This window comes from Leguminivora glycinivorella, chromosome 10 (assembly GCF_023078275.1).
Source record: "Leguminivora glycinivorella isolate SPB_JAAS2020 chromosome 10, LegGlyc_1.1, whole genome shotgun sequence".
NCBI classification, from domain to species: domain Eukaryota; kingdom Metazoa; phylum Arthropoda; class Insecta; order Lepidoptera; family Tortricidae; genus Leguminivora; species Leguminivora glycinivorella.
This window is the reverse complement of record NC_062980.1, coordinates 4,687,428-4,714,373: the sequence shown is the minus strand read 5'-3', so window position 1 is coordinate 4,714,373 and position 26,946 is coordinate 4,687,428. Positions and strand designations below refer to the sequence as shown.

At 37.3% G+C, this 26,946-nt stretch overlaps 1 protein-coding gene across 1 annotated transcript in view; it reads right to left on the bottom strand.

Annotated features, from left to right (window-relative positions):
- Positions 1 to 26,946, bottom strand: part of LOC125230540 (alkaline phosphatase-like) — a 61,636-nt gene that overhangs the window by 20,014 nt on the left and 14,676 nt on the right. Inside the window, exons 2-6 of the mRNA XM_048135720.1 lie at positions 13,431 to 13,507; positions 11,076 to 11,249; positions 5,978 to 6,170; positions 3,957 to 4,120; positions 678 to 1,008 (exon numbers count right to left, since the gene is read on the bottom strand). Of these exons, the coding sequence (XP_047991677.1) occupies positions 678 to 1,008; positions 3,957 to 4,120; positions 5,978 to 6,170; positions 11,076 to 11,249; positions 13,431 to 13,507 (939 nt within the window). The remainder of the gene's footprint in view (positions 1 to 677; positions 1,009 to 3,956; positions 4,121 to 5,977; positions 6,171 to 11,075; positions 11,250 to 13,430; positions 13,508 to 26,946) is intronic.

The following is a 26,946-nucleotide window of genomic DNA, read 5'->3' as shown; positions in this document are numbered from 1 at the left end:
GAGTAATCTATACAAGGACTCGTAGCGCCCTCTACAACAAAAACAACAACAACAAGCTACACAAGCTATTAGAACAAGCTACTTGTCATTTGAATCGGCAATATCGATTTTATAAAAACAACCTGACACATATTGTTTTAAACATACGTTTGGCTGATTCAAACGGATAAACCGCAACAAGTCGAACTTGTTAAATTCACAATGCAAATTTCTCTCAGTGTAATAACAGACGCTACCTCAATATTTTAAAACATTTTTAGCCAATTACATAATATGTTAAATTCATAGTGCATATTATTTATTTATTTAAACTGTATTGCACAATTGAAAAACAAAGTACTAATGAGGGACTTAATGCCTTAAGGCATTCTCTACCAGCCAATCATAGGGCAAAACAGAAATTCGCGAATGTGGGTTCAGTGAGAAAAATAATTTAGATGGCATGACAACTATATATCGTCACTACTTTGAAAAAATCTCGTATATCACACTGTTCCTCAAAGTTAAAACGCAGTAAGTCTATATGCATTGCATACATACTTATTACATTTTTCTTTTCATTGACAGAAGAAGATACAAGTTTTTTTCAAAGTAGTGACGATATAAGCAATTGATAAAATAAAAAATCTCGCAACCCAAAGTTCAATGTATCTTGAAAAGTGAAACAAAAGACATACCTTCAACAAATAAGAAGAACCCATTCTTATTCTTCGACAGTATCTGTATAGCCTTCTGCGTCATCTCAGATAAGGTAGGATCCTCCTCATCAGCCTCCAAATGGTACGGCATATGGCTCGGAGAGAACAGACCAAGCACACTATCCACACTAGGACTGAGATTAAGAAGTCCTGTCTTAGTGTAGACGTATTTCGCGTTCCGTCCGAGTTCCTTTTTGGTGTTCAGCCACTCGGCGATGAGGTCTTTGCCGTCTTTTCTGTAGCCTGGGCGGCCTTCGATATCCTTTTTAGTGTAGGGGAGGAAGTTTTGACGACCCCCGCCTAAGACTACCTGAAATTTAAAGTTATGGGTCAAATATTATGTTTAGATTTCGTTCGAATTACAAGGGGCGCTTTTGATGTCCGAAAAAATTACAAGGCTTGGGAAAACACCTGTAATTTAGATTTTTTAACCTTTTCCTTACCTACAAAATATACTAATGTTTAAAAAGACCATATAAGACGTCTAGACTGTAAACGAACAATTCCTTCTTATAAATGGGTCTAAAAACGACCATAAATAAGGTTATTGTTTTTCCGAGCCTTGTTCATACAGTTTTTAATATCTTATAGGTCAAAAATGTATAAATAAATAAAAAATAAATATATAATATTATAGGACATTCTTACACAGATTGACTGAGTCCCACGGTAAGCTCAAGAAAGCTTTTGTGTTTTGGGTACTCAGACAACGATATATATAATAAATAAATACTTATATACATAGAAAACATCCATGACTCAGGAACAAATATCTGTGCTCGCCACACAAATAAATGCCCTTACCGGGATTCGAACTCCGGACCGCTTTGAGATTGGGCTTTTTTTTGAGGATTGATCCCTCTTTAAAATATCCAATAAAAAATCATTTAGACAGGGCCGATCTTCAATTTTTATAAATGTGCTTAAAAAAAAACCTTTAAATATGTTCGCTGTTAGATAATGGCTTCCCGTCTACGGAATGTAATTTAGTCTGAAAAACTGAACGGAATAATTGGAAAGTTTTCCATGGAAAAATAAATGACAAAGTTGAGTGACAAGAGCGTCGACCTATCCAAAGCTCGCGTCACTATGTAATTGCTTCGTTCGAACTACTATGTTTGACATAGTATCTGGTTGTTTAGGACTGGGAGTAACTAATAAACGTGGACTATGTAAATACGAGTAGTAAATAGAATGAGCGTTTATATCTAAAGTTCAATGTACCTGATAGTTGACGGGATACCCCCATTTGCCAGAATTTCATTTGCCATAATTTTATTTGCCATCCTATTCAACAATCATAATATTGTTTCTCATAACATCTTATGCCATAATCATTGTTTACTATATTAATCTAGTGCCAGAAACTTTGTTTCCCATAAAGTCAGTTTCCATAATGTCATTTGTCAGAATCATCGAAATCCGTAATTACCACATTCCATACCATCATTTGTCATACAAATTAGCGTCCAGAAAAGTCAATTTCCATAATGTGCTTTGGCAGAATCGAAAACTACTATAATAGGTACTAGAAAGACTAGAGAATGAAACTGCTATCAGAAAGTAGGTTAGGTTAGGTTAGAACTGTGACCCCCTGGAAAATGAAACTGCTATCAGAAAGTAGGTTAGGTTAGGTTAGAACTGTGAACCTCTGGAAAAGGAAACTGCTTGAAAAGTAGGTTAGGTTAGGTTAGAACTGTGACCCCCCGGAAAATGAAAATACTATCAGACAGTAGGTTAGGTTAGGTTAGAACTGCGACCCCCTGGAAAATGAAACTGCTATCAGAAAGTATTAGGATAGGTTAGGTTAGAACTGTGACCCCCTGGAGAATGAAACTGCTGGAAAAGTAGGTTAGGTTAGGTTAGAACTGTGACCCCTGGAAAATGAAACTGCTATCAGAAAGTAGGTTAGGTTAGGTAATAATATGGGCAACAATTAATATGGCAATAATTGCTTATGGCGTTTGAATATTCTATGAAACCATATTATTGCACTTAATAATATGGCTAACAAATAGTATGGCATTGTATGATTATGGAAGGTAATATTCGGATAAACAACGAGTATGTCATATGATTTTTATGGTAAACAAATCATTCGGGCAAATGAAATTCAGGCAAGTTAGATTCGGGCAAATGAATATTATGTTAAATGACTGTCGGGCAAACAATAGACAACCCGAAGGGTGGCTCGACATGTTTCGCTCCATATCGAGCGACCTTCGACAATTTTACGTGATTTACCAGATTTTACTTATATGTTTAATTCAATTCAATTCAATTCATTTATTTAAAGGACCAACTGAGATCATTGTTGTTAGTACCTACGCAATTATATAATAAACAACTAAAATATAATTATGGTTAGTATTCTACAAATCTAAATTTTCTAACAATGTCATTACAAAATTAGTATAAATAAATTAATTGAAAACCATGAAAGCGAAATTAAATCAAATAGAACTAAAATAAATAAAATAAATAATAATATAATATGTCAGTGTCTCACGGTAGTTTTATTATTAAAAATGTTTTTATCCATGTTAGCTTTATAAATATTATTGGACGGTCCGTTTTAGATCTTATAAGTAACAACACTTTAATATAAAAATCGTCATAAAATATAAAATGTGTTTTGACAATCGTGTGGACACAGTGAGTGCAGTGTGCTTACCTCCATCGGTCGACACAGCCGCGCTACCAGAACTCTACACAACAACTACAGCAGCAGACTGCTCTGCGCCCCCCTCCCCCGTCCTATCAGCGCGCGCGCAGCGGGCGGAGCGGCGAGCGGCGCGTTCAGTTTGCGGAGTCTAGCCGTCGCGTGAACTCCTATACGCCTGAAGAGGGGCCTCCGAATTGGCCCGAAACATGTCGCAGCAATAGCGATATAATAACGTGAGTACAACCGTATTTAAATTAATTATTTAATCGTCATACATCAACGTTCAGACTGATCATCTCACTAGCTGTCTACCTATCTTATAGTAGGTCTCTTATTTTAACTTCAGAAGGTCATAACTTACCCTCCTGGATCCCTGTAGCAAATTATTGTGCTTTTGAATTTAGAACTTTCTTGTAAAAGTTCAAACCTTATGTACTTGTACGAGGGCACCAGGACACAGGAGGATAAATCAATATTTCTGGCTTTACCCCTAATGTAGCGTAGCTAGGTAGCTACTCCCTCACAGCAAGACCTCGACAGGTCAGGCCTTACACATATTTTAAAATAATAATTATACATCCACTAAAACATACATCAATATTCTTCCCAACTTGTCCTCTCACGAGTTGCGTAGCTATATCTTCACAGCGAGGCCCGTACCTCGGCAGGTCTGTGTCGGCCTCCCAACGCCGATCAGCTGAGTGCGCGTATGAAGCCGCGGGGGTAGCGTGGGTCACGCGCGTCGTGGTGACAACACCTGAAAGACATTATCATGTTAATAAAGTCAATGATAAAAAAATGTGTGAACACACTTATACGGCTTCACCTAACACTATAAATGTGAGTGTGTTTAGTAAAACGCCTCACTTTGTCGGTTACCACTAAGGCAAGATTAACTTGTAACTATCTTCATAAATCCATACTATCCATACTATCCATCCATCCTATCCTACTATCCTACTATCCTACTAATATTATAAATGCGAAAGTAACTCTGTCTGTCTGTCTGTCTGTCTGTCTGTCTGTCTGTCTGTTACGCTTTCCCGCTTAAACCACGCAGCCGATTTTGATGAAATTTGGAACAGACACTCTTTAGACCCTGAGACAGAACATAGGCTACTTTTTATTTCGAAAAAAAGGGATGAAGGGGTTGAAAAAGAGGTTGAAAGTTTGTATGGGATTTCTTAATTTTAAAAGATAAAACCATGAAACTTTATATTTTAGCACTTGATAAGAAATCATTAAACATATATTTAAAGTCACATACAGGTCGAACGCGATTAATTAACATTATTTTTACCTTTAAAATAAACATGGTGGGAAATAAACATTAACTAAAAGCGGGTAGATTATATTTATTTGTCTACCCCGAACATTTATATAAATTAATATCGGGTAGTTTTGTGTTGTTTACATCTCCGGTGACATTTTGCTGGGACGTCAGTCTTCCGCGACCACGGCCAGTGCAACCTGGCCGAAACGTTGGGAAAAAAGGTAAAAATAATGTTAATTAATCGCGTTCGACCTGTATGTGACTTTAAATATGTGTACAAAGCGCGAGAACTTAAAGTGTTATATCATTAAACATCTTGATAAGGGATAAGGATAGGGATAGGGATAGGGATAGCGATAGGGATAGCGATAGGGATAGGGATAGCGATATGGATAGCGATAGGGATAGCGATAGGGATAGCGATAGGGATAGCGATAGCGTTAGCGATAGCGATAGCGATAGCGATAGCGATAGCGTTAGCGTCAGCGATAGCGATAGCGACAGCGTTAGCGATAGCGATAGCGATAGCGATAGCGATAGCGATAGCGATAGGGATAGGGATACGGATACGGATACGGATACGGATAAGGATACGGATAATATGGGTATCGTTAGAGGGATACGGATAATCGGTCGGCGGTCTCTTACAATCAATGTGCTCTAAGACGATCGTTGTTTGCTTGCTTGAAGATTACGTTTGCGATAAGTATAAGCAAAATGTAAAAAATTGTAAGGGATAATAGAAAAAAGTACTTTTTACCCACCGATCATAGTGTCGAAATACGGGCTATGTGGGATGTTTATAAAGGTTTCCCCAGCGTATATAGAATTACCTACGCTGTGGTCGATGTGTAATATTTCTACAATCATTGCAAGCAAAAGTATTATGTGCAATCGAAATAATCGCAGATAAATATACCTACAGAGAAACCTAAGGATCCAAATGAAAATCTTAATGAATACTTTTATTACGCGGGCGAAGCCGCGGGTAAAAGCTAGTATTATGAATAAAGTGACAAAGCGGCTTTATAGAAATCGACAAAGTGGGACGTTTTCCCGTGCACACTCACAAATGGCGTAATTATGTAATGGTAGATAATTATAATGAATGGCTTAGTATCGCTCACTTCTTCGTTAGCCCCCACAATACATGGCGACCCTGCCAGTGCAACCTCAGATTCACTTATTTTCAGTTTCTAACACCGTGAGTCCTGACGTACTCGTGTGAGTACGTAAAGTTTGACATTTTATGGAAATAAAGCTGCGCGATACAATCCCCACGCTTCACGACAACGGTGAGGCCCACGGTCCCACTGTTGGGAATGTTGATACTATACATACCTGTGCTTTTCCCAGCCTTCTGTGCCCAGTCGACCAATCCCGTCACCGAGTGGTTCCCAGATAATTGCGCGACACAGTCCCCACGCTTAACCGCAGCGCTGAGGCCCACTGTCCCACTGTTGGCCTTCACACCAGAGAGATATGCTGTGCCGCTGCACGCGGAGTCTGCCACGTTGTGGTCTACGCAGTATGTCTGGAAATACAATTAAATTATGTTGTATGCAACAAAAATTAACTAATTGTGTAAAATGGTAGGAAGAAAAGAAAAATCAACTGAGCAGGAGCTGATGAACTCGAACCAGTAAACGGTCAAACCTGCCAAACATAATACCTATTTATAGGTACCGATGGCGCAAGATGTTTTTGAATCAACATTTTTAGGATGTCAGTATGGTTCAATGAAATTTGGCTCTGGACATTGTGAATATCGTGATGTAATTTTTACAATGTTATGTACCCACCAACACAAACTTGTGACTGTTCATAAACGATTCGTAACTCTCCAAAACGTTTATTGTCATGAGATTCTTGACATTTTGATAGCACAAAAGCACAGATTATTAATAAGCAGGGCCCGTAACTTTCATGCCGATGACATAAATTTGACGTCACGCTGCATATAGGATGATTAAAGAGTTTTATTTAATAATTAATCATTATTCATCAATCATTTTAATAATGACTTCAAAACTAATATATTCATACGTGAAATAATTAATACTTACTTGATACGTGAAAAGTAAATTAAATTATTTGTTTATTTTTTACATTCATTTTATTAATTATGTTTGTTACTATATTTTTCAATAAATTATTAAAACAAAACAAATTGTTTCCTTTTCGTTTCACGTATCAAGTAGGTATTAATTATTCCACGTATGAATAGCTTACTTTTGAAGTCATTTGTACATGATAAAAATTGATTAATGAATAATGATTAATTATTACAATAAAACTATTTGAATCAGCACTATAAGCTGCGTGACGTCAAATTGATGTCATCGGCATGAAAGTCACGGGCCCTGTTAATAAGTTACTAACGTAACAGATCCTTCAGTAGGCCGCAAAACGACAAACACCTACGCTTCATTTAACTAATTACTAATAAGTTACTACGTAAAACTGAGAAGAATAGTAGGTACGTGCCACGCGACTACACAGGCGGGCGCGTGGCGTCCCTCCGCCACTGGTTACCTCGAAGCAATTTTATTGGTTGTGGGTAGGTACTTAATGCGCGACCGCGAGAGAGTGACGTAGGCCTGATAAAAGTCACGGAAAATATGTGTCTTTTTCGATAAAAGTAACCCTTTTGGGGCGCTGTTAATTTTTCCGTACAATTAATTTTCCGTGAGGTCTACGCTATCAACATTTTCTAAAACATCAAAAGCACTTGGTAGGGGTACAGGTTTGATTCAAATACAAAATAATGTAACATGATTTTAAGATCATAATTATAAAGATAGATATTCAAGCATGTTTCCTCGCTTACACTTGCTTAATGAAAGGGTAAAATAATTAGGCACGGCATTAGTATGACCCAATTTGATGAGGATACAAGTTGGTGCAAATTGCTGAATAATCCCAGTAGTATACACAGGAATTACATCCAAGTTGTCATATGGGATTTACTTCGAGGCGTATTCAAACAATCAAAACATGATACCAATGTCACTCAATTTTTAATATCCATATGGTTTATAAACGTACAGATTTATTTTTCCGTATGAAATAAAATAAATAAAAATAAATAAATATTATAGGACGTTCTTACAAAGATTGACCAGAAGAAGATTGATTGTGTTGTGGGTATTCAGACAACGATATATATAATGTACAATCTTAACCATGAAACGGAATTTATCGCGTAAGTATAATGAATTTTTCATCACAATATTTGCTGTTTAAAGGTCTTATGCGTCTACGTGTACTGAAGAATAATATACTATTTTATTCCCAAGGTAATAATGGATTTAGTTTTAAAAATTAATACAATCCGTATACAATACTTCAGGCAAAGGATGTTTCAATCAGCCAAGGATTTTTTTACACCACTAAAATTTGACTATTAAAGCTATAAAAAAATATTACACGGTATGAAAATGCATTTTATTTATGTTTAACAATTATTTCAGTGTGTTTTACATTTATTTTGAAAATTTCACGTAGATAAATCGTTATAATTTACAATCTGGCAGGAAATTGTGACGGCCATCTCGATGTGCGCTTGACCGCGTTGCCATAGCAACGGGCAGTACAACAGAAAATTTAATGAGAAAATGTCGACAAATATTTAGACGGATATGTAAAATGAGTTGAAATTGTACTTACATGCTTCTTTGAACATTGCAATAAATTGTGCTCAAAAAGCGTTTGTAATCATCAAGAACAATGGATTTATATGAAGAATCCGATATAGGTGAAGATTGACTACTGGTCGCAGCGGCGCCGCCATTCATTGAAGGGTTTGCCTTATGATTTTTTCCTCTGTGTTTTCCTCTCAAATGTGATGAAAAATATTGTGTGTAACTACTGCTGTGTACTTGACACAGCAAAAGGGAGTGTACTTCTAATGGGTTGGCAACGCGCATGTGACTCTTCTTTAGTTGCAGGCGTCCATAGGTTACGGTGACCGCTTTCCATCAGGCGGACAGTATGTTTGTTTGCCACCGACGTATTATAAAAAAAAATGAAAAAAATCCCGTGATCAACTCTGGCCAACATGAGACTCGAACCGAACCCGTTGGACCGGCAATCCAAAAGATGTGGGCATATCATCATACTCCTTGCGTTATCCCGGCATTTGCCACGGCTCATGGGAGCCTGAGGTCTGCTTTGACTACTAATCCCAAGATTTGGCGCAGGCACTAGTTTTATGAAATTTGGATGTGGGTATATCATTGTGGGGCATATTGCTTCTTGAATACGCTTGTAGGAAAACTACGGAAACTGAGCAAATAATACACGTGTTTCACTTAACACTAAAAACCTGAAAACAGTTTGTTCAGAATCGAGAGTAGAATCGATTGAGCTATATCTTGATGGGGGTAATATTTTTATTTAAATTAGTATTATTAGTTATTTTTTACGTGCCCATTCTATTGTACTCGTAATACAACATTGTGTATATCGCATTGCTAGAGGTTGTTTACCTTTTTTCAGTATTTAGGGGTATTAATACTGGCCGGTTACTTGGACGATTATTTTTTCCGCTACTAGTTTGACGTTGTTTGTCGGTTTAATCTTAATGTTTATCATAAGTCATAACAAATTGAACTCGTACCTAATTACAACCTTGTCATTTTGAATATTGAGTTTATTTGCTTACTGCGATTACCTGTCCAATTTGAAGTTTACTGTGACAAAGCTTTAAAGTGTTTTACAGTGACATCTTAGCTGTGTATTGGTAAACCTTATGTCGTTGCAGTAACGTACACAAATAAATAGTCTTATGGTTTATGATGGTAGTTAGCAATTATTTTATTGAGTGTAGAGCTAAAAGTCAAGTAGAGCTGTACAGAAAATTAAAAATTCGATTTAAAAAAAAGTAACGATCAGATTAAAAGATGAATACTCTAGATGAGTTTAAAAAAATAAAAATCAGTTGGGGTGTCTGAGGTTTTGAGTGATACCGGAAACACCGTGTATAATTATGATTTATATTACCTGTACCAAGGTTTGAAATAAAATAGCAATATATTAGTACGGGCTAAATTAATTGCTACGATTAATATCGCGTTGTAACACAGTAAAATAATTGCTCGTCTCATATTTAGCTGGATAATTTGATACTTTGACATATACCAGTGGTTTTTTTATGAGGTCACACGGGTAAAATATGAAAATGAGGAATTTTGTTGCTAGGTGAATCTTTGGGTATTTATGGGAGTTTTTTTTTTACTCTTTTCTACTGGGTTTTAGGGTAAATGACTTAGCTTGTTTCACCTCGGCATGAAATCACACGAGGTTCCTTTTTTATCAGACCGCGGCGAAATAAACTAGATATTTTACATCAGACGGTGGTAAAAGGGTTAAAGAGCAAATTACCTTTGATAACTCGGTGTATGGAAACATATCGAAACTGAACTACCTAGATCTTTTCCCCGAACTGTCCATAATTTTGGCCGAAACACGCCGGTGGAAACTCACATAGTCACATTCGGGTCATTTTTTTTCAAAGATGTCCCCCAACTTTTTTTTTGTATTTGGGATTTTTTTACGTGTTTTCCACTCAGAATCGCGAGCTCTTTCAATCCTAATACGAGAAAAAAAGTGTCCCAAGTTTTTTTCCCATTTCGTTACCATTTTTTCATACATTTTTATGGCGGTAATGGAATGGAAGGTTTGAAAAATGTATGGAAATCTTGGGACATTTTTTTTCTCCTATCAGGATCGAAAGACCTCTCGATTCTGAGTATGAATCGCGTAAAAAATACCCATGTTACAAAAAAAGTGGGGCGGACAACTTTGAAAAAAATGGCCCATTCACGGCATTTTAAGTAGGTAATACTATTAAAAACTGTCTATCAAAATATTACAAAAGAGCTTTGGAGACTATAAGTAGTTTTCTTAGGTGGATTTTGATGAATACGCTTATATATTAGCCTTGAAGAAAACACTAACCTTAGATATCCCGGTGAAAGGAAACATCTCGAATCTTAGCATAATTTGTTCTCCGAGGTGTCCATATTTCTGGCCGTACGCCGTAGTGGCCCGGCTATTCTGACACTCTTGGCATTTCAAACAAAATTTCCACAAAGTGTCCATACTTCTGGCCCAGGTACGCTCTGGTTGCAGCTAGCGTGGTCACACTCATGCCATTTTCAACAAGTTGTAATAAGAAAAATTTGAAAACATCACAAAAGATCTTAGGCCAGTGTGCGTAGCCGAATGCACAAACTCTCACGAAACGCTCACGATAATATCTCTTTCGTAGCTATCTATCTCTTTCGCTCTTGAGTAGTGTCGCGACAGAGCCAGACTATATATCTGCGGCGTTTCGATGGCGTTTCGTTTCGCAGAAATGCCATTCGGCTACGGAGCCTGGTGTTTGCCATAATGCGCTTATAAGGCGTTTATTATTCTTGAAGAAGGCACTAACCTTAGATAACCCGGTGAAGGGAAACATCTCGAAGCTCAGCTTGATCTCTTCTCCTAGGTGTCCATATTTCTGGCCCAGGTAAGCCCTGGTGGCAGCCAGTGTGGTCACACTCATCCCGTCTCCCAGAAATAGTATCACGTTCTTCGCAACTTCGGTGTTGAGTGGCGTTGAGAGCTGTAATGTTTAAGGAAAGGGATTTAACACCCAAACCACACCATTTTTCCAAATAGTTTTGATCACGCTTAGTTAAAATAAATATTTAAAGCTAAATGTTGTTATAAATGGGCATTTTCGCAAGAATAATCACCAAAAATATTGTATCTATGGTAGGTAAATTTTATGTTTTTCCTACTCAGAATCACGAGCCATTTCGATCTAGGACAAAAAACAAGAGACAAAAAAATGGTCCCAAAATTTTCTATTATTTTGCAAACTTTCAACTTTGTAACCGCTGTACAAAGTATTTGAAAAATAGTAACTAAGTGGAAAAATTAAAATGGGACGTTTTTTACGCCTAGTAGGATGGAAAGGGCTCGTGATTCTGAGTAGGAAAAACATTAAATAGGTATACCTGTTTTAGAAAAAAAAAAAATTGAATCTTTTTTCGCAAAAATTGCCAAATTTCATACTTTTTATTAAATAAAATACCCAGATATGGTATACTTTTCAATAAAAGTATAACTATACATATTTTGATTTAAAGCTTCCAAAAGGGCACCAAGCATTGAGGACTACAAGGTCATTTAATATTGTGTTGAATAGTCAACTTTTGGGAAAACACCAACAGCACTAGAACCCACATTTACCCAGCTCAAAGCAGCAAAGGTTGACTTCACATGTCTAGAAGAGAGAGAGAGAGATAAGAACTCTCAAATGTAAAATTATTGAATCCCTTGAACAGTCCCAAAATGTACCTTCAAAACTCCAAAGCAGACACTTGTGGAATATGTTATGCATAATTATGCTAATTAGACCTAAAGGTTTTTGCTGGAAAGCACTGAAAATTAATTAACTCGTAAATGCGTCATTTGCATAATGTGTACTTTTGAAAGTGTGATGAATACAAATAAAGAGAGAATTAAAATGTTGTTTATTATTTGTAACCTAATTTATTCATGCAGTAATTAAAATTTTGAAAAACCCCCGACCGCGACATAATGGACCGATTTTCATGAAACATGGCTAAGAACACTCCCGACGAATTCAGCTTTCAAATAAAATAAAGTAAACGAAACCTAAATGGGTTCATCCGTTCGGGAGCTAGTTAGCCACAGACAGAGACACACACACAGACAGACAGACCGACAGACAAACAGACACACACATCAAACTTATAACACCCCGTCGTTTTTGCGTCGGGGGTTAAAAAGATAAGGGTCTTATTTTCTCATTCAGGTAAACATGCTCACCGAATCCTAACACTATAAAGTGACAAAAACAAAGCGACAGTGATGGAATTGTTTGAAAATTGATATCACAGCGCTCGGTAATCGGCTAGTCATGAAATATGCCAGTTTTACCCAAAAAATAGTTTGTTTATTCAGTCACAAACAAAAAATACCCTTCCCTAGAAAATTTCAAGGCCAGACAGCCAAGATTTATGATATAGCGAATGTTTTAAAAGCCCATTAACATTATACAACTTTTTTTGCACATTCCATACAACCAGACAATAAATAATAGGGATGACGACTACATTAAAAACCGGCCAAGTGCGAGTCGGGCTCGCGCACAAAGGGTTCCGTAGCAGCAAATATTTAACCAAAATTACAGTTAAATCAACCTATCTCAAAAACTATAAGAGATACTTTAATCAAACCAAAAATCGTTGAAAGAGTTAATTAGCATGCATCACCTCTATTTTTTTTAGAATTTTATACCCCGTAGTTATAAAAATAGAGGGGGGGGGACATACTTTTTACGACTTTGAGAGCTGATATCTCAAAAACCGTTCACTTTAAGAAAAATGTTTTTTAGAAAACTTTATATCATTTTAAAAGACCTTTCCATTGATACCCCACACGGGTATGTACATCGAAAAAAAATTTTCATCCCTCAGTTACATGTATGGGGGGCCCCACCCCCAATTCTTTTTTTTACTATTTAGTGTCATAATTTTGTAGCGGTTCATACAACACATATTCCCATCAAATTTCATCACTGTAGTACTTATAGTTTCCGAGTAAATCGGCTGTGACAGACGGACAGACGGACAGACGGACAGACGGACAGACGGACATGACGAAACTATAAGGGTTCCGTTTTTGCCATTTTGGCTACGGAACCCTAAAAAATGGCATTCTGTTTAGTCCGGCAGATAGATCGTCTAAAAATAATTAATAAATAATTTTATACCTTCGATCGTAACGTCCATTGTGCCTGTTGCCTCCAGTGGTACTTGTTTCTTTCATCGAATTCTTTATTTGAGATACCTGAAAAGTAGGAAATCATTTATTTAATTAAATATTTTATGGGTTAGTCAGAGAATATCAAAATTTGTTGAATAAACCTATACAAGATAAGCCACCTACCTACCTACCTAACTATATAAGGAACTACTTAACCGAACAAAAAATGGAAATAAAAGGAAAAATATTAGGAACACAGACATTGGTAAAGATTCATCAAAGAACCATAATATTAATGTGTAGTACTAAAAAACTTCAGAGTCAAAATATTCTTTATCGACGGCGATGATTATATTAGAGAAATTTATTGATGCAATCAAAGAGGATCGAGTATTTTAGAGAGTTACTGTCAAAGTAAAATGTGTAATCACAGTGCATAGACAGCCATCTCTCGACACAAGCTTAAAACTTTTGAACCTCAGTTTTGACAATTTAGCCCATATTCTAAGCTTAATATGTGTTAAAATATCAAATATTAATATTAGCGCCATCTAGCCGAGCGTTCCCCAAAGTTGCATCGCCATGTAGGTCACCGTACCTTTTTCGGTATGGTTTTGAGGTACGTTTTTTCCTTAGACTTTGTCTGTCTATACGGAGTTACATACATGCAATTAACACCATTGTTTTATAAACGTAGTAAAATACACGTGCGAAGAGAAAATACGTAACTAAAACTTCCTTTTTTCGCACTTTTCCGTGTTTCGTCAACTGCAGCTGTCAATTTAATTGCCATCATCACGTTTCTGAATTTTAAGAGCTGTAACCATAAACCCGTAAAGAAAATAGGTACCTACTATTTAGGAAAACTTAATTGTCGAGAAATTAGCATTTAATCGTTGTAAAATAAAATAAACGGCCAAGTAAGAGTCGTACTCACGCACGAAAGGTTCCGTACCACTACTTATAAAAACGGCAGGATAATCATGTGTGTATCATGGAAGTCCCACTTGAATATTTATTTTATTCTTTTTTTACTATTTTTATTATTTACTTCTTTATTTATTATAACAGCAGCAACTGACTACGTTTCAGTCATCACCAGGGCCCGTTACTTTCATGCGATGACATACATTTATTTGTGACAGATGTGGTAGGTTATGCCGATCACGAATCGGGTTAGATAGTTGCCCGATCAGAGACGCTGCTTAAATCATCTGTAAAGATGTACAAGGCCCGATGATGATGATGATTACTATACCAAGAGGTCACACAATGATGCGAACATAATCGCTACAACATCGTAAACACGAAAGACTCGCGAGTAATAGTATTTTATGCAACAGGCGTTTAAAGGAGGTCAAAAAAGACGAGTGGCGTGGGTAACAATTTAAGGCGAAGCCGAAAATTGTTATTGAGACGACAGGAGTATTTTTTGACCCAGTTAAACACCGTTGCATACAATACTTTTTCTACGACCATGCACTTAGTTTTTAATAGTTTTCTTGAATAACTTTCGTGAAATTCACACTGCTTCCTGTATTTTGACGCAAAGGTTTGTACTGTCAGCTCAGCTGCCCAAAGCCTTTCCGCGCACTCGCGCAGTGTCGTTATAAGGCGTTGCCATGGTTACAGAGCCAAACAATGCGTTTTCAGTTTTTTCGATACTGCGCGCATGCGCGGAAAGCCGGCGGACACTGGCTTTGGGGAATAGACCTTTATGTAGGGTTTTAAAGATCTATGCACGACCGTGTAAATGACGTATAACAGTTCGGGAGTAGAAAAACAAAATAATATGATTACAAAACTTTATCGACAGCGACACGTGACATCAGATATAGAGGTATTGTCGTTCGCCCCAGTTCCGGGCGCTGTGATATTAGCGAGAGATAGAGAGGTAACGTTTCTGTACGGCCAGTATATTGTGTGACATTTTAAGTTTGTAACAGGTTCATTCAAGTCGCTTCGATTGTAAAAGAAGAAACTGACTGACTGACTGACTGACATATCAACGCACAGCCGAGACCGCTGGTCCTAGAGATTCAAAATTTGGCACGTAGGTTCCCTATACGGTATAGAGGAGCACTAAGAAAGGATTTTTAAACATTCACATCTTAAGGAGGTGAAATGGGACTCCAAAGTTACTATTAGTACGCGGGCGAAGCCGCGGGTAAAAGCTAGTATACTCATAAAGTTAGGAAATTTAAAGAATACTCGTATCTAATTTTTAACAAGCAGAAACGTCTGCTAACGATTCTAAACATTTTTATATTAAAGGAAAAATTGGAAAAATTTACGCTTCCGGCGGGACTTGAACCCGCATCATTTTTGCAATCCGTGCAATGCTCTCACCAATTGAGCTACGGAAGCCACGCCGGACATCGCAAATCTTTCCATGCCTTTCCTTATGTACACACGTCTTGGGGTGGGTCAATTGGTGAGAGCATTGCACGGATTGCAAAAATGATGCGGGTTCAAGTCCCGCCGGAAGCGTAAATTTTTCCAATTTTTCCTTTAATATAAAAATACTCGTATCATTCAAATATCGTGGATTCAAAGCTAGTACTAGCCTCAATGCGAACGCGATGCGAGTAGTAGTAGCAGCAGTAGTAGTAGTAGTAAACTCTTTATTGTACAATTAATAAAAAAAAAACACATTAATTACAGTAAAGAACAGTGCAAAAGCGAAGTTATTAAGGCTGCCAGAGCTCAACGAGGGTGCGGTGTGCTGATGACGGGAGGACTTACGGAACTAACTTGTTCCGTCTATTGTCCTTTGAGTCGTCGGCAACCCGAACCCTCCTTAGAACTTGTACACTCCTTTTTGCTGTGTACTTAACACAGCAAAAGGGAATGTACAAGTTTCTAATGGGGTGGCAACGCGCATGTGACACTGTTTGAGTTGCAGGCGTCCATAGGTTACGGTGACCGCTTTACATCAGGCGGGCCGTATACCTGTTTGCCACCGACGTGGTATAAAAAAAAACACCCGATGGACCGTCTTCCATCGAACATAGCTAAGAACACTCACTCCGTATGCTTGTTTGCCACCGACGTAGTATAAAAAAAAAGTTATCCTCCTTATATTCCAGTTAATCTTTGAGTGAATGAGAGAATAAAAAGAGATGAGGGTGACAAATACATTTAGATATAGTCCCTGTAGTCAGATATAGTATCATTTTTGGCCTGGTTGTTGCGGATGCTGAACGATTTTTCAGTCATTGTTTGCTTTTTTTGATAATGGGTTTTTTTTTTGCTCACCAACCAGGCTTTAATTATTATAGGTAGTAGACAATGAATTGCATGTACCGCGAATTTTTTGGGTGGTTTTTATACAAGGTGCTCGCGAGGAACCCATATAACTTTAACGGCATATTCTTGGTCACATTTTAAGACTAAAATGTCATATAAACTTTTCTAGATTTCGTCTAGTTTCAGATTGATTGCCAATTAAAAAAAAACATTTCGGTATTGTTACTCAGTAGAAAAGGTCTTCTTAACGGCGCTGATGCGCAATTGTGGAGCATAGTCTCACAGTAGTCATTGATAGATGTCAAAATGTGACAAGAAAAACTTCCAAAAAATTTGGTTTTTAGAAAAATTTATTAAGGAACTCATTTTAATTGCCAACTTTAAGCATAAAAATTGCTTTTTATGTGAAAATACGTCCAAAAAAGTTGAAAAAACAAAACAATTTTTTTTTTTTTTGCGAAAATTTTTAAAATTCATATAACATTTTTTCTTTCTTTTGGCCTCAGAAACGCGTGGTTCAAGTTATGCGGGTTCCTCGCGAGCACCTTGTATAGGTAGGTATTTCTTATTTTAATTGGTTCGTACAATCCCATTGCTCGGCGTGTACTCGGTTACCATTTGGGAATATTAGCCCGCTCTGAAACAAGTCACTGGGGTTCCGTGAATGTAATAAAATTACCTACAAAAATATTAAGCAGATTGTCATATTTCAACATTTTAGGCAACTACATATTAGGAAACTTTATATGAATGATAAATATGATTCGTAGCGGGAAGATTTTTTTGAAACAACATTGTCAATTTTTTTATAGATGTATAAGTTACAATATACAATAGCGCTGTAAATAAATAAATACTAGTCTATCGACGCAAAAAAATCAGTCTAAATTTAGAGTGTCTGACGTGAGGATACGATTAACTACTAAAATTCCAATATCATTGCTGGTTGTAAAAGTTCCAGCTACTATAGCCTCGTAGCGCCCACCATACAAAATTTTTGCTAGGGAATTTTGATTAAACATTAAATAAATGTCATATACAAAGAAAACCCTACCTCAGGGATGGCCAGAGGGCGCCACGAGCCTTCGGAAATGTCATATACTTAGAAATTTCGACCCTTGCTTTCGTGGACCGATAGCCGAGTGGTTCTGGCATTCGCCCGGTAAGCGGAGTACGCTGGTTCGATTCCAGCTCGGAGCACTGGAGGCTTTGGTCACTTTTTCTTTGTATATGACATTTATTTAATGTTTAGAACATAATAGTAGTGTTACTACTTAAAATACCAAGTTAAAATATTTTCTATGAAAGTAATTTAATTTGTTCTTAGAGGGAATTTTGATTCTTATTGTACTTGAGATTGAATTCAATTTCATTTGTTCGAAAAATTTTAGAAACAAAAGAAATTATATTTTATTTGTTTACATGAAAGTTAAAATTCCATTGAAACCATTATGTACTTTAGAAAGTACATTGGGCGCCACGAGGATAGGGTAAGTATGAAGCAATGCACCAGAAGCATGAGGTTCTTAACCCTTGATCACCTTTCCAAATAGAGAGATATATGTATATTAACAGTGCGTATAGATAATATTGCAAATTCTAATTAAATACATAAACCAAGAATTAGTTTGACACAAAAAGTCAGACGCTACATACAAATGTAGTAGTGCGAAAACAGTTGCCTTCGTATTGTTACGGAAACGTACGAACGTGTCATGCTATTTCAGTCAGTCTTAGTACAAGATGTACTGACATTGACTGAACTAGCATGACAAATACGAACGTTTCCGAAGGAAACCCTTTTCGCACTACATCTGTACTACATGGATAAAGTTATACGTGAATATATATAGTCCATTTCAAATACGAAGGCCCGATGGCACTTGAGACGGTCAATTAGCGTTAACAATTGGATTAGTGATAACAAAAGATACCTGATTGCACCGACAAAAGTGGGCCTAATTAGATAACAAAAGGCAAACATTATGAGCCCTATTGTTAAGTTTCGAGTGCCATCGGGCCTTCGTATTTGAAATGGACTATACCAGCACGGGAAGCATGGTCGCGCGACAGACGATAAAATAGCAGGCCGTCCCTATCGCACTATTTGTAAGTGCGATAGGGACGGCCTGATATTTTATCATCTATCGCACGACCATGCTTCCCGTGCTGATATACGTGATAAAGATTTCATTATGATTCCTACGGAACCCTACACACTCGTGCCCTTGACCGCGTGCGCACTTTCGGACATAACCTCACGTAACCAGAGCGTTTAGAAACTGAATGCATTTGTGACCCTGACCTCCGTTACGTGCTATTGCGGAGTTTTTGTGTACAAACAAGACTAATTGTAGATCTTTAATATCTTTTCAGTACAGATGGAGTTTTTTTTTACGCACTAGTGCGAGAAATGGTTCATTATATGGCAGGTCGAAACTTCAGAGGCTCATCTGTACTGAAAAACGTCGTACGATACACGTGCGAAAAGAAAATTCGTAACTCGTGTCGACTGTCGAACTTCCTTTTTTACGCACTTGTATCGTAATGTACTATTATCGATTTTGTGAACTAAACTGATAGGCCTTACCACAGAATACATATTAGTACACCTCAACCATCAGTTTTTGAGGTTTTTGAATTCATAATACAACGCTTCTGGCATTTCGGGTGTCTTTGGGCGTCAAGCCTACTTATTTTTTTAATATTAGGGACACCTTACAAAGATCAACTTAGCCCCAAACTAAGCAAAGCTTGTACTATGGGTGCTAAGCGACGATATACATACTCAAATAGATAAATACATACGTATAGGTATATACATAGAAAACATCCATGACTCAGGAACAGAATATCTGTGTTCATCACACAAATAAATGCCCTCACCGGGATTCGAACCCAGGACCGCGGCTTAGCAGGCAGGGTCACTACCGACTGAGCCAGACCGGTCGGTCGTCAATAAATTATAAACTTACTTTTAATTCTTAGATACGCGGTGAAATAAAAATGTCCGCTCAAATTTTGCTATGTCACTAGACTTTTAAGGTCATAATGAACAACTTTTATGGGACCAATGCTGAAATCGCAAGAAAATTGGCTTTTTAGGGTTCCGTAGTCAACTAGGAACCCTTATTATAGTTTCGCCATGTCTCTCTGTCCGTCTGTCCGTCTGTCCGTCTGTCCGTCTGTCCGTCTGTCCGTCTGTCCGTCTGTCCGTCCGTTCGTCCGTCCGTCCGTCCGTCCGCGGATAATCTCAAGGCCGGTTCACACGTATTAAGTTGTCAAGTAATTAACTAAATTTTAATTTAATTTTAAGCGACTTAAAGCGTGTAAACAATCACTGTGTGGATCATGGAACGCTCATTTTGAAATTAGAACACTATGGTTTGTCTATAAATGCCCTAAACTTTATGTCTTCTTACCTTAGCAATAGAACACAAACAGTAGTTGTTAACAAAACTCGCTCTAGCGGGACTGTAGTCCAATTAGGAGTGCCACAAGGCTCAATTTTAGGTCCATTCCTGTTTTTGGTTTATATAAATGATTTGCCATGTATAGTGAAAAACTTTTGTGAAATAGTACTTTTTGCTGATGATACATCACTGCTTTTTAATGTTGACCGAAAATCTACGGATTACAATGTAATTAATAGCACGTTAGCTGATGTACTGCAGTGGTTTACTGTCAACAATTTACTTCTTAATTCTAAGAAAACCAAATGTATTCGATTTTCTCTGCCGAATGTTAAACCAATCGATACAAAAATACTTTTGAATGATGAATGCTTAGAGATGGTAGATACAACACTGTTTCTTGGTTTAACATTGGACAAAAATCTACAATGGAGTCCTCATATAAAGAAACTAGCAAGCAAATTAAGTTCAGCCGCATACGCCGTTAGGAGAATCAGGCAACTGACTAATGTTGAGACAGCTCGCCTAGTGTATCATAGTTATTTTCACAGTGTAATGTCATACGGTATTCTGGTTTGGGGCAAAGCAGCTGACATACAGACTATCTTTGTATTACAAAAGAGAGCCATTCGTTCTATTTACAACTTAGGAACACGTGAATCAGTAAGAGAACTCTTCAAAGAAATTAATATCTTAACTGTAGCTTCCCAATACATTTATGATAGTATAATTTATGTTGTTAAGAATTTAGACTGTTTCACTAAGAATTCTGATATCCATAATTATAACACTAGAAACAAAAATAAGCTTGCCATAAAGAAATTTCGTGTCCGTAAAGTACAGAAGTCATTTGTTGGGCAATGCATTCATTTTTATAATAAGTTACCTGACACTGCTTTGAGATTACCCCTCCCAGCTCTTAAGAACTACTTAAAAAAATCATTGATGTTAAAGGCTTATTACAGAGTCGAGGACTATTTGACAGACAAACATGCATGGCCCGAACCAGAAACTACAAAAAACGAATAGCAATTAAAATAATTGTATTATGTATAGAGGACACAGTTCAGATAAGAAAGCACATCAAATATTTTATGTTGTGTAGGTAAATTACATATTTAATGATATTGAGATTCATATTATCTTTTTCTTCTATGACAATTTGATATGTTTTCTCTGAAGAAGAACGACGTATTATTAAGCAATAATATAATTTATTGAAATTGATTTCCATAGAGTACCTAGTCTGTTCATATTCTTTGATGAATACTTTTGCATGTTAAATTGTATGTTGTTATTTAATGCATGTTAATTATAAGATGTAATGTTTTGAAAAGAAGTTGCCCGCCGAGTTTCTTGCCGGTCCCATAGTGGATACCCCCCTCCCAACTGAGGGGGGACTGAAATCTTCTCGAGGCTGAGGCGTAGGGTTAGAGCCGGCGTAGCTTTATTTGACGTTCATATGCGCATTGTAATATGCCTACTTGAAAAATAAATATTTCATTTTCATTTTCATTTTCATTTTCATTTTTCACTTTAGTGATAAGTTACAAGTTAATATTTAGCGTGCACTTAAGCAAGTAAATTAGAATTTTGTCTATTTTTCGGTTAAGTAGGTGGGCATGAACTACCACTTGATACGTTTGGACAGGCACGATTTAGTTAAATATTAGTTAATTCTATAAGTTTGGCGGAGCGGTTGCGTTCGTATGTTCGTGAGTTATCTTTTTTGAAAAATGTCGAAGTGGTCGGAAGACACTACAGTGAAGTTTATTGAAGAATAATTATGTTAAACTAAGTTGCACTAGCGCCATATTCATTCCTTCTGCTTATCCAGTTTCTCATCCAGTCTCGTGGGTGCCCTCATTTCCCTGTCTATTTCATCCTTCAGTTCGTTTAAAACCTCGCTGAATACGAATTTAATTACTGAATGAATGACTTGAACGCGCTGTTGATCGTCCATTTCAGGATGACTAAAGAGCTTAGCTGTTTACGACGTGTAAACGCTTACTTAAAATTAAGTCGCTTAAAATTAAGTTAAAATGTAGTTAATTACTTGACAACTTAATACGTGTGAACCGGCCTTCAGTGACCGTTAGCACTAGAAAGCTGAAATTTGGTACCAATATGTGTATCAATCACGCTGACAAAGTGATAAAATAAAAAGTGGAAAAAAATGTTTTGTAAGGGTACCCCCCCTACATGTAAAGTGGGGATTGTTTTTTTTTTCATTCCAACCCCAACGTGTGATATATTGTTGGACAGGTATTTAAAGAAGAATAAGGGTTTACTAAAATTGTTTTTTGATAATATTAATATTTTCGGAAATAATCGCTCCTAAAGGAAAAAAAAAATATGGTTCAAAAGTTAGAGGGGGAGGCCCCTCTAACTTTTGAACCATATGTTTAAAAAATATGAAAAAAATCACAAAAGTAGAACTTTATAAAGACTTTCTAGGAAAATTGTTTTCAACTTGATAGGTTTAGTAGTTTTTGAGAAAAAACAGTAAACTACGGAACCCTACACTGAGCGTGGCCCGACACGCTCTTGGCCGGTTTTTTTATATATTTTGACTGTCATGACGCCACTCATTTCTATGGAACAGCCAAATGTTTTTTCGCGATTACAGCATTGCCCCCATAATAAAAGTTGTTCATTATGACCTCAAACGTCACTATGCAAAGTTTGAACGGTATTTTTTATTTCACCCTGTATATTGATATATTTAAATTAGCACCATGAAAGAAACATGAAAATAATTGATCACTTACATTACTTTGTTATGTGAAGCGCTGGTAGCCTAGCGGTAAGTACCTGCGACTTTCGTTCCGAAGGTCGCGGGTTCGAACCCCGGCTGGCACCAATGAGTTTTTCGGAATTTATGTGCGAAATGTCATTTGATATTTGCCAGTCGCTTTTCGGTGAAGGAAAACAGCGTAAGGAAACCGGACTAATTCCAATAAGGTCTAGTTTACCCTTCGGGTTGGAAGGTCAGATGGCAGTCGCTTTCGTAAAAACTAGTGCCTACGCCAAATCTTGGGATTAGTTGTCAAAGCGGACCCCAGGCTCCCATGAGCCGTGGCGAATGCCGGGATAGCGCAAGGAGGATGATTACATTACTTTGTTATATGGATTAACCCAAATGACCATAAATCTCTCCACATTGTTAATACTTAGAACACCATACCTATTCAATAATGATATAATATTATTTATTCGACATGCATGACAATTATTACTGTAAATCTTTATCGACATTTAAAATAATCCATACTAGATAGTTGTATCCATACTTCCATACTAATATTATAAATGAGAAAGTGTGTGTGTCTGTTTCTTTGTGCGTCTTTCACGGCAAAACGGAGCGACGATTTGACGTGATTTTTAGGGTTCTGTAGTCAACTAGGAACCCGTATAGTTTCGCCATGTCTGTCTGTCCGTCCGTCCGTCCGTCCGTCCGCGGATAATCTCCGTAACCGTTAGCACTAGAAAGCTGAAATTTGGTACCAATATGTATATCAATCACGGCAACAAAGTGCAAAAATAAAAAATGGAAAAAAATGTTCCCCCCCCCCCCTACATGTAAAGTGGGGGCTGATATTTTTTTTCATTCCAACCCCAACGTGTGATATATTGTTGGATAGGTATTTAAAAATGAATAAGGGTTTACTAAGATCGTTTATTGATAATATTAATATTTTCGGAAATAATCGCTCCTAAAGGAAAAAAAAGTGCGTCCCCCCTCTAACTTTTGAACCATATGTTTAAAAAATATGAAAAAAATCACAAAAGTAGAACTTTATAAAGACTTTCTAGGAAAATTGTTTGGAACTTGATAGGTTCAGTAGTTTTTGAAAAAAATACGGAAAACTACGGAATTCTACACTGAGCGTGGCCTGACACGCTCTTGGCCGGTTTTTTATGTAGAGATAGTTGAAGGGATGGAGAGTGACATAGGCTACTTTTTGTCTCTTAAGGGGAGCTACCCCCACTAACCTAAAATGGGGGGTGTACGTTTGTATGGAGTATTCCGCAACTTTTGCTAATTTAACGCGAGCGAAGCCGCGGGCAAAAGCTAGTTGACTATCCATACTACATAATATTATAAATGGGAAAGTGTGTGTGTCTGTTTGTTTGTCCGTCTTTCACGTCAAAACACAGCGACGAATAGACGTGATTTTTTAAGTGGAGATAGTTGAAGGAATGGAGAGTGACATAGGCTACTTTTCGTCTCTTTCTATTTTTCTAACGCATGCGATGCCGCGGGCAAAAGCTAGTAAACTACATTTCTCCAATAAATGTATCTTTAAAATACATAAGAATTAATACGTCCACTGCCTGCTGCCCCCACACTTGGGTCATGACGTTAAATGGTTTACAATCCTTAGCTGAACAGTGAAAGTGTTAAACCAAGGCGATGTGATATTGATATTATACTCGAGGCGACTTCCTGTACATCTCACATCTTACAATATTATCTCTTTCTTCATAAAATATTATTAACTAGCTAGTCTAACTACCATGTGAATCTGTGTGTCTTTGCGATTGTATGAATTCATAACAATCATAACAGGACTTTTAAATGAAACTTTGTAATTTTTTTTCAATAACGTGAGCCGCGCCGCCGAGCGGGAGATTTTACAAACAAAGTTCTTGCTTATACAGCATATTATTTGTCAAGTTTAGTACATAGAAAGTTTAGAATTTTGGCCAAATTGATTCAGAGGTTCAACAGTAATCATGTGTCGAGAGATGGCAGTCTATGCACTGTGACTGACTGTGAATAGTTACCCCTTTATTCATAAACGTTCGAAAATGAAAATGAAATATTTATTTTTCAAGTAGGCATATTACAATGGGCATATTAACGTCAAATAAAGCTACGCCGGCTCTAATAACCCTACGCCGCAGCCTCGAGAAGATTTCAGTCCCCCCTCAGTTGGGAGGAGGGTATCCACTATGGGACCGGCAAGAAACTCGGCGGGCCACTTCTTTTCAAAACATTACATCTTATAATTAACATGCATTAAATAACAAGATAAAATTTAACATGCAAAAGTATTCATCAAAAAAATATTAACAGACTAGGTAGGTACACTATTAAGCTGCTATTTACAAGCCGATAAGGTTAGTTTGTTCGAAACAAACTTTATCAACTTGATAACTTTATTGAATGTTTATGAATAAAGGGGTTAGTCTATAAAGCCGATTCCCTTGATGATACCGATTGGTCTGTAAATGACTCGTAATATTACAGCGCCTTGCATACTTCATCAGCACATGTCATTGAAAATGCACAACAGGCACTGAAACTGGACTGCCGGCGTAGCCGAAATGACAAGCATCGACGCTGGACGCCGATCGAAACGCACTATCTGTAGCGCAATATGAGCGAGAGATAGATATTATTGTTTGTTCATTTGGCTACGTACTCTGGGCCGATAATATCAACAGCTGTTGCAATTAGTTGCAAGTGTAATTAAGAGGGAATAAGACAGTAGCTTGTACATACAAACATATTCGTCCTCGTTTTCCTCACTGGATATTTGACGTTTGGCGACCGGTCTGGCCTAGCGGGTAGTGACCCTGCCTGCTAAGCCCGGGTTCGAATCCCGGTAAGGGCATTTGTGTGATGAGCACAGATATTTGTTCCTGAGTCATGGATGTTTTCTATGTGTATACGTATTTGTATATTATATATAATATATCGTTGTCTGAGTACCCACAACACAAGCCTTCTTGAGCTTACCGTGGGACTCAGTCAATCTGTGTAAGAATGTTCTATAATATTTATTTATTTATTTATCTATTACTTATATGAAAATACCGCGGCCGCTGCGGGACACCATCGCTATCGTAGACTTCTGGCCGAAAGGGCATGGTGTTTCGGCGATTCCGGGGCAACCTGCCGAATTCTACGCCGAATCAAACGACGCAACGGAGCCACGCTGTTACATCGTCACCAAAATAATGTCTTTGTTTTTTTTTCTGTTTTGCATTATTTTAGGATTCCGTACCTCAAAAAGGAAAAATGCAACCCTTGTAGGATCACTCGTGCGTCTGTCTGTCCGTCGTCAAAGCCAATTTTCTCCGAAACGACTAAACCGATTAACTTGAAATTTGGCACGCATTATGTAAACCTGTGACCCAAAGACGAACATGTAATTCAAAGTTTCTAGAACTATATTGTGTTACTGAAAGAAGTTTTTATAAGTATTTGAAAAATATTTTTTTATTAATTTTTAGTAAGGTAAAATTTCAAGTTATTTAAGAAAATAGGCAAAAAATGACCCCCCCCCGTATCACCGAAACTACGAGGGTCATGCCAAAAGAAATTAGATACTCAAAATTTACATACTTTATTCTTTACATCTATCTGAATAGTCACGTTTTTTGAGCTGAAATAGTCAAGTGTTCTAGCGGAAGTGTGCGGGGCAGCGTTGTCGTGGTGCCAGAGCAAGTGCCGGGTTCCTGACTTCGGCCGCTTGTCACACCAAGCTGACAGTACTCTTGGGGCACAAACTGTCACATACCATTCTGAATTAACTGTCTTTTGATCTTCTAGCACTATTGTAGCAATATGTCCCGTCTTGCAGAAAAATGAGGCAACCATTTGTTTTTGTGTACTTCGGGTTCGGCGACATTTTGTTGGCGTCGGTTCATCTACAAAACACCATACTGTGGACTGTCGCTTTGTTTCGGGATCGTAGTTATATAGCCATGTTTCGTCACCTGTAAGTATATCATATACGTTTTTTTTCTCGCCTGCGTCGAATTTATCTATCATAAATTTGCACCAATCCATGCGACGGGGTTTCTATAAATCGGTGAGCTTGTGCGGCACCCATCTTGAAAAACGCT